The sequence below is a fragment of the Haliotis rubra genome, unplaced genomic scaffold, assembly GCF_003918875.1.
Source record: "Haliotis rubra isolate DU_JTF1 unplaced genomic scaffold, ASM391887v1 Scf683, whole genome shotgun sequence".
Classification (NCBI taxonomy): domain Eukaryota; kingdom Metazoa; phylum Mollusca; class Gastropoda; order Lepetellida; family Haliotidae; genus Haliotis; species Haliotis rubra.
This window is the reverse complement of record NW_025767394.1, coordinates 361,797-371,604: the sequence shown is the minus strand read 5'-3', so window position 1 is coordinate 371,604 and position 9,808 is coordinate 361,797. Positions and strand designations below refer to the sequence as shown.

The 9,808-nt window shown below is 41.9% G+C and overlaps 1 protein-coding gene across 1 annotated transcript; it reads right to left on the bottom strand.

The window, feature by feature from the left end:
• Positions 1-8,425: 8,425 nt before the first annotated feature.
• Positions 8,426-9,505, bottom strand: LOC124258117 (chitinase-like protein PB1E7.04c). The gene has a single exon (XM_046692187.1). The coding sequence runs from the start codon at positions 9,503-9,505 to the stop codon at positions 8,426-8,428; it is 1,080 nt and encodes a 359-aa protein (XP_046548143.1).
• Between the last annotated feature and the right edge of the window lie 303 nt (positions 9,506-9,808).

Genomic DNA, 9,808 nt, shown 5'->3' with positions numbered 1-9,808 from the left:
TAAACCCCTCCACACGCACACGCTCACGCACACGCACACGCACATTCACGGGCACACACTTATCTCCCATGTTTTTCTCAAGGAGAGTGAGTCTGGTTTTACGCCGCTTTCAGCAATATTCCAGCAATATCACGACGAAGGACCCAGGAAATGGGCTTCACACATTGTACCATGTGGTGAATCGAACCTGGGTCTTCAGCGTGACGAGCGGACGCTTTAACCACTACGCTACCACACCGCCCCTTTTCTACACGCATTATGTTGACGTACATACTCACGATTTTCCTCGGGGCTCACTTTCGTGGTGATTCAGACACAGAAGAGCACCCAATGTCGATCTAAAGAGATTTTGTATTTGTTGTTTAACTTTGCAACAGCAATATTCCAACTTATATATGGCAGCGGTCTGTAAATAACAGAGTCTGGACCAAACAATCCAGTGAAAAACATCATGAGCATCGATTTACGCAATTGGGATGATATGTGTCAACCAAGTCAGCGAGCCTGACCACCCGATCCCGTTAGTCGCCTCTTACGACTGACTGACTGACTAAGTATAGTTTTACGCCGCTTTTAGCAATATTCCAGCAATATCACGGCAGGGGACACCAGAAATGGGCTTCACACATTGTACCCATTTTGGGATTCGAACACGGGTCTTCGGCGTGACGAGCCAACGCTTTAACCACTAGGCTACCCCACCGCCCGCCTCTTTCGACAAGCATGGCTTGCTGAAGACCAATTATAACCCGGATCTTCACGGGTTTAAAAGAATATACACTTTGTTCTCTGTTGGAAGGGGGGCCATACATATGTACGAAGCTGTTAGAAATAAGGGATTCCAATGTTAGGCATAAAAGTGTTTAATTACCAAAACAGCATGGATCATTAAGTACACCGTCAACAACTGCTTGTGTGGCCCAGACTTGATTATAAACAGTTAGAATATTGCTCAGCCGAAAAACAATTTGTTACATGATTCTTACTTCGCGGACTGTTTCCACTGCGTAAAACACGTGCAACAGAACGTGTAAGAGGTGTTTTCAGCCGCATTTTTGTTAGTGTTAGAACCACAGGGGCGTGTCACGCTAAGAAACAGCGTTAGAAAGACATATAGGTATATAGACCCTACTCTAGTACAATATATAAAGGATCACACCAGGCGTGTCACGCTAAGAAATGTGGGGTGTCGAAAGTCTATGGGTATATAGACCTCTACCGCCTCTACTATATAAAAGGATCCTTTTATATAGTACTAGGGTAGGGTCTATATACCTATATGTCTTTCTAACGCTGTTTCTAAGCGTGACACGCCCCTGTGGTTAGAACTTCGCAGACTAACGGACGGCTTTCGACGACCTCTCCTGAAATTAGTATTAGAATCTGACTGGCCATCCCTGTATGTCCGACGGCCTATCGTTACATTCGATCAAGAACCCGCCAGCTGATAGGAAGTATTTTGAACGTGTTTCGTTGAGTCTTTCCTTGAAGTTACATCAGATGTATATCATGGTGAATAGTGCATCAACTATATACATTTGTGCAAAACAAGAATGAAAACAGATTACCAGTGTTAAGATCACTGACACAACGAAGTGTAATAATCATCTCCTTGATAGTCTGCATGCATGGCGGCACTGTGTTTGGTGGACGGTAACTAAGGGGCGGTTGGGTAGCTCGGTGGTTAGAGTGAGTGAGTGAGTGAGTATGGTTTTACGCCGCTTTTTAGCAATATTCCAGCAATATCACGGCGGGGGACACAAGAAATGGGCTTCACACATTGTACCCATGTGGGTGGTGGGAAGCCTAGTGGTTAAAGCGTTCGCTCATTATGCCGAAGACCCGGGTTCGATTCCCCACATGGGTACAATGTGTGAAGCCCATATTGCTGAAATATTGCTACAAGCGTCGTAAACCTAAACCCACTCACTCACTCTGTTGCAGAAGACCTGAAGTTTTACATCGACATGGTGTATTGGATATTGGTGTCCTCACTGTCTGGAGTGTTGCTGAAAGCGGAATAACTGACTGACTGAGTTTTGTTTTACGCCGCTTTTTAGCAATATTCCAGCAATATCACGGCGGGGGACACAAGAAATGGGCTTCACACATTGTACCCATGTGGGGAAAACGAACCCGGGTCTTCGGCGTGACGAGCAAACACTTTAACCACTAGGCTACCCCACCGACCCGGTGGTTAGAGCATTCCCACGTAGCACCTGAGACCCTTGTTCGATATTATATACGCGTACAATGTGTGAAGCCTATTTCTGGTATCCCCCCGCCTTGAAATTCCGGAATATGGCTAAAAAAGGCGTAAAGCCATACCCACTCTACAACAAACATACCCGTGAAGGTCCGGGTGAGAATGAACCTTCAGTAACCCATGCTTGTCGTAAGAGGCGACTAACGGGATCGGGTGGTCAGGCTCGCTGACTTGGTTGACACATGTCATCGGTTCCCAGTTGCGCAGATCGATGCTCATGCTGTTGATCATTGTCTGGTCCAGACTCGATTGTTTACAGACCACCGACATTTAGCTGGAATAGTGCTATAGTGTGCGAGTGCGGCGTAAAACTAAACTCACTCACTCACTACAACAAAAATTTCTGGCAGGTAGTGAGTGGGTGTAGATTTACTCCGCCTTTACAATATTCCAGTAATATCACTGCGCTGGACACCATAAATTGGCTACACACATTGTACCCATGTGGGGGAATCGAACCCGGGTCTTCGGCGTGACGATTTTGTAATGTGAGATATAATTACCCCCGTGGCAAAGAGAATGAATATTTGTGTGGTTTTATTTTAACACTCCAGACAGTGAGGACACCAATATCCAATACACCATGTCGGTGTAAAACTTCAGGTCTTCTGCAACAGAGTGAGTGAGTGGGTTTAGGTTTACGCCGCTTTTAGCAATATTTCAGCAATATGGGCTTCACACATTGTACCCATGTGGGGAATCGAACCCGGGTCTTCGGCATGGTGAGCGAACGCTTTAACCACTAAGCTACCCCGCCGCCCCCTTCTGCAACAGATGTTTGACGTGACGTACTGACATGAGTCGACGTACTTGATCGCTGACTTGGTTGACACGTCATCATATTTCATATGCTCATGATATCAATCACTGGATTGTCTGGTCCAGATTCGAATATTTACAGACCGCCGCCAAACAGCTAGAAACATGCTTAGTCAGGCGTTAACAAACGAACAGCAAAAATGAAGCTAGTACCTAATTATTGTGCTGTTTTAAATGAAAACACAAAACTAAATAAAAAATTAATTGAATATACTCTACAGTCTCCCATTTTCTACACACATTGACACGTCACTCATTCCCCCTTTCTCTCATTAAAACACAAATACTCACTTACACAACGAAGTGTGACCGACTCACTAACACGCCAGTCTCCCACTCAATACATCAATCTCTCACTCGAACACTCACTCACTCACCAATACACCCATCTCTCACTCACTCACCAACACTACTCTCACTCACCCACTCACCAATACACCCATCTCTCACTCTCACTCACCAATACACTCACCCATCTCTCACCAATACACCCATCTCTCACTCACTACAATCATCTCTCACCCTCCATCTCTCACTCACCAATACAACCATCCTCACTCACTCACCCACTCTTTCACCACTCACCAATACACCCATCTCTCACCAATCACCCAGTCACCAATACACCCATCTCTCCTCACTCACCAATACACATCTCTCACCCAGTACATCAACTCTCACTCACCAATACACCCATCTCTCACCACTCACCAACCCATCTCTGCCTCACCCTACACCCATCTCTCACTCACTCACCAATACACCCATCTCTCACTCACTCACCACACATCTCTCACTCAGTACATCAATCTCTCACTCACTCACCAATACACCCATCTCTCACTCAGTCACTACACCCATCTCTCACTCACTCACCAATCACCCATCTCTTACTCACCACCAATACACACCCACTCACCAATCACCCTCACACTCACTCACCAATACACCCATCTCTCACTCAATACATCCATCTCTCACCCAGTACAATACATCTCTCACCAATACACCCATCTCTCACTCTACACCCATCTCTCACCCAGTCACCAATACACCCATCTCTCACTCACTAACCCGCTCGCCAATGTACCCATCTCACACCCACTCACCAACATATCAATTTCTCACTCACCCACTCACCAACACACCCACCTATCTCAATCACTCTCTCAAAAACACACACACACACCAACACATCACACACACACACACACACACACACACACGATACACACACACACGATACACACACGATACACGACCCCACAACTGATTCCATCCATGAACCCACGAACGCTCAATGATTGATAACCTCAAAGAGATACAGTTTAATACAACCATATAATCCTTCAGAACAACATCTCCAAGCGAGGCAGCATACGTGCATGTCGCCACACACACGGGGGGGTTGAACACACACGTTGCATGCAATGGAGGCGAACGCCGTTCCTGATGACGGAATTGCCAAATGCCACAGTTCCTACCAGTGAATGTAAGTCATGAAAGCAATAACGCAGAAAAAACTGTTGACAATCCCTGCTAGACGTAAAGGAATGTCGGAATTATACCACACCGGTGTTGTTTTTCTAAACAAATAAACAAACAGTGTATTAAGTCCAGTTTGGTTAAAAATTTGTAAAATTTAAAGAGTTGTTTGAAAGGGGTTCGAGTCAAAATGGAAGATATTAGAGATTGAATGAAACGTAAACAAATTATTTTTGTGTGAATTAAATTCTGAACTGAGAAACAAAAAAATAGTACATCGAATATGTTTTTCAGAAAATGAAAACTTAAAAGAACTGTTATTAAATTTGATTATAGTTATTTAACCATCATTAATTCACGCATCAGTAAAAAGACCCGTGAAGATCCGGGTTAGAATTGATCTTCAGTAACCCATGTTTGTCGGAAGAGGCGACTAACGGGATCGAGAGGTCAGGCTAGCTGACTTGGTTGACACATGTCAAGTTGCTCAGGCTGTTGACCATTAGATTGTCTCGTCCAGATTATGTACAGACCGGCGCCATATAGCTGGGATATTGCTGAGTGCAGCGTTAAAATCTGTCGCTGAGAAACATTGTGTAAAATTATATTGGTACAATAAAGGCTGGGAAGAAATGAAAGGGAAACCACGTGACTCCTACCATGCTTGAAATGCAAATCTATGCAAATTCAACCCCCAAATATATCGCCTCATCCACTTGATAACCATCAGCTTTTGCATATTATGCGAAATTCTTTCTGTATATTTCAAAATATTTTAATCAAATGATTTTTTTAAAACAAAAGTGCTCAGAAAGTGTCAGTAAAGTTAATAATTTAAATAATATCTCCAATCTGAGATATGTTAATTGAAAATCAAACATTATAAAATCAGCTGTGAATTATAACACTTTCTCTCCTCAGTTTTCATAGCAAAAACACTGGATTTTCTCACAGAAAAGACTCATATCTTGGAATTTAGCCTGTGAATTGAAAAGAGGCGTTAAGACGAATCGCAGTGAGTATATGTGACTGTGGGATGCTTAAACGATATTGTACATGACACCGCAGTCTACAGAGGCTGTAAAAGGGGTGAGAACATAGGTTACCATTGCGTCTGTTGACAAGTGAGAATGTTTACGATGTATTATCGCTGTCATACCTAAACCCCCGCAGGTGTCTCTGTGTGCATTAAGACACTCCACCACGTGGGAACATGTGTTAAAACTGTCCCCACCAAAAATTACCGGCAGCCGTTTACAAGAAAATTTAAGATGGGGATAAAAGAATAAAAAAGAGACTAAAGTTTTACTCATATCTGTAGGGCACAGCTCTGGAATAAATAATAGGTTGTGTAAACCGGTTATTCATCTTCTATGCTGGTGTTCTGTATTCTGTGTTCTGTGATGTATATATATAAGAAAGATGGCTCACTTGGGTTTGTTGTAGTGTTGGGAATTGGTTAAAATCTCATAACTGATGATTGGTTTATTACAACCGATCAATCATCGAAAAAAAAAATGGTTAACGTCATTAATGAAATTTGTTAATGCACATAAAAATATTGAAAAAACATGTAGTTCTTTGGGGGTTTTGGCAAAATTTCACATCTTTAAAGGATGACTAGTATGTCAGGAACATAAATTTCTTGGAGTCTTTAAGATAAATTCAATCATGACTTGAAACGAGCTTGTAGTGCTTATGAAATGTAACAGACAAAACCAACCTTGTGAAAAAAATTGTTTATGAAAACAAGTGTTCCAGAATTGTTTGTGTTCGATTGTGAGAAAACATGATCGATTGCTTGGTCGTATAGTCACTGCGACCAATCTTCGATTATTTCAATTAATCGGACCACCACTAGTTTGTTGGCTTACTATTATACGAAATCAACGTAGAATATTGTTTTAGCACAAGCAGTTCACCTTAGTATTTCTTCCTAAAACTCGAATTTCAAACATAAATTTAGTGAGTGAGTGAGTTTAGTTTTACGCCGGATTCAGCTATATGGCGACGGTCTGTAAATAATCGAGTCTGGACCAGGCAATCCCGTGATCAACAGCATGAGCATCAATCTACGCAATTGGGATACGATGGCATGTGTCAACCAAGTCTGACCACCCGATCCCGTTAGTCGAGTCTTCCGACAAACATGGGTTACTGAAGATCATTTCTAATCTCCACGGGTCGAAACATAAATATATAAAAAGTAACGCGATTATAGTTATTAAAATAAATAATACCAAAATTGTATTAATGATCATATCCCAACCACAAAAAAACCACACTGAAATAGCAGAGGGAAATATATTTTCCGTTTCCTTCAAACCTTTCGAACAAAAACGCCATATAACGTTAAAAGCTTTTCATAGCCTTTCATTTTTCATTTTAATTTCGTTTGTTAATATCGAAGATAAGTATATGTGGCAATGGAGGTTTTGAAAATGTGAAAATATAAGGCAATGGTAATGTATTAAATCCACACATCATGATAACGCTGTTAACATTCTTTGTTAACTGACTGTTAACATTGCAACGAGTATAAGACCCGATAAAACCACACGCACGCACAAATATATATATATTTCTCATTATACGTAAATACATATACATACAGTAATAAGAAAAAGATGAAATTATTTTCTGTGTATTTATCGTCATTGTTCAGCCCAAGTGAGACAGTTAATATTTTCTGTGTAAAACCGAATTACACGACCAAGAGCTGAGACATGTCTGCTGAATGACATATTTTGACATATTTCGCTTGACATGGTGTCGTCAACGAACCCTCACGTGCCACACACAATAGCCACATCCGGCGGGGCTCGTGATGGCCGCTCGTGATGAAAAATAATCAATTTATGACCGACAGAAGCATATTAAGGCGAGTAATTTAATACTCAGCCTAACACCTGGACTGGAAAGTAATATCTTACACAATAGGCGTTCTGTTATTTCTGAAAGGCGGATTATGAAGGGCCATTCAATAATGATTAAAACTCACCTCGTTAAAACATTTCCGTTTATCGGTAATTTAAGCAAAACTAAAACCTATTAAACGGTTAAAAGATCGAATGAAAAACTTAAGAAGGCTTGTAAACTTGCCAGCCCGCAATCTCAAATTGAACGCTGAAACTATTGTGATGTCAAAGTGTCTTGTTTTATTGCCTTGGCTGACACTAATTAAAGTAATGTTTAATAGATTAGAAGACGACACAAAAAATCACTTGACATATGAAAGCCTTAAAGTTTAAATTCTCGAAAGCCTCTTATAAAAATGTCCCCTAAAAACTGTAAAATATCATTCTCGAAACATCACATATTTCGCACAAAAACATTATCTTGATGAGCTAGCCCGACGCGAACTATTGACATATAACTGAATATTTTTGTAGGCATGCATTTCTAATATCCTTTCATGATTTTTAACATACTGAATTAAATGCACGCAATAGCATGCTTCTGGGTGTGACGCTGGCCTTTCCTCGACAGATCGAGTGACATTCAATGTGATTTGAACTCAGTAACCTTGAACATATCGCAATGATTGCAAAAGGTGCATTTCATCTTATTGAGCACAAATGAAGGAACTATTCAAAGCCCTTTGATCGAGATCAGAGTGTGTGCATGTTGAGAGAGGGGTGTGACCGGGCAGAGTAATCATACACATCAACTTAACAGATGAGTGCAGTGCTAGATCTGTGTTTAATAAAGTAAAACCATCTGCAGATGGAATCACGAAAAGGCCCCTCCCAAAGTGTGCATGATGCCTGTGATTGTGTTGATAGATGCGTCTGTGTGTTCAACAGACCAGGTCAATGTTGCCAGCTCTTGTACCTTTGTTGCTGGTGCAGCTGATCATCTTACTCGGACAGCTGATGATGCCACTACTACAGCTGACGATGTTTCTGGTACAGCTGATGATATCATTACTACAGCTGACGATGCCACTGGTACAGCTGATGATGTCATTACTACAGCTGACGATGCCACTGGTACAGCTGATGATGTCATTACTACAGCTGACGATGTCACTGCTTCAGGTGATGATGTCACTACTACAGCTGACGATGTCACTGCTACAGGTGATGATGTCACTACTACAGCTGACGATACCACTGGTAAAGCTGACGATATCACTACTACAGCTGACGATGTTACTACTACAGATGATAATATCACTACTACAGCTGACGATGCCACTGGTACAGCTGATGATATCATTACTACAGCTGACAATGCCACTGATACAGCTGACGATGTCACTACTACAGCTGACGATGTCACTGCTTCAGCTGACGATGTCACTGCTACAGCTGATGATATCACTACTACAGATGATAATATCACTACTACAGCTGACGATGCCACTGGTACAGCTGATGATATCATTACTACAGCTGACGATGCCACTGATACAGCTGACGATGTCACTACTACAGCTGACGATGTCACTGCTTCAGCTGACGATGTCACTGCTACAGCTGATGATGTCACTACTACAGCTGACGATGTCACTGCTTCAGGCGATAATGTCACTACTACAGCTGACGATGTCACTGCTTCAGCTGATGATATCACTATTACAGCTGATGCTATCGTTACTACAGCTGACGATGCCACTGGTACAGCTGATGATGTCACTATTACAGCTGATGATATCACTACTACAGCTGACGATGCCACTGGTACAGCTGATGATGTCACTATTACAGCTGATGATATCACTACTACAGCTGACGATGCCACTGGTACAGCTGATGATGTCACTATTACAGCTGATGATATCACTACTACAGCTGACGATGTTACTACTACATCTGATGATATCGTTACTACAGCTGATGATGCCACTGGTACAGCTGATGATGTCACTACTACAGCTGACGATGTCACTGGTACAGCTGATGATATCACTATTACAGCTGATGATATCATTACTACAGCTGACGATGCCGCTGGTACAGCTGATGATGTCACTATAACATTTGATGATGCAACTACTACAGTTTCAGGAGTTTTTACTACAGTTGCTTGTCAAGTTGAATAGGTTTTTATAGTGCAGTTGTTAATGTTACTACTCCAGTTATAGGTTACTACAACTGTTGCTGATGTTACTACTGCAGTCGCTCATCCTGCCAGTCAAGATGATGATGCTACTGATTAGCCGTTGTACGTGTTACTACTACAGATGTCGGTTACTAATACAGTCGATAACCTTCCGAATCAAGTTGATGTGGT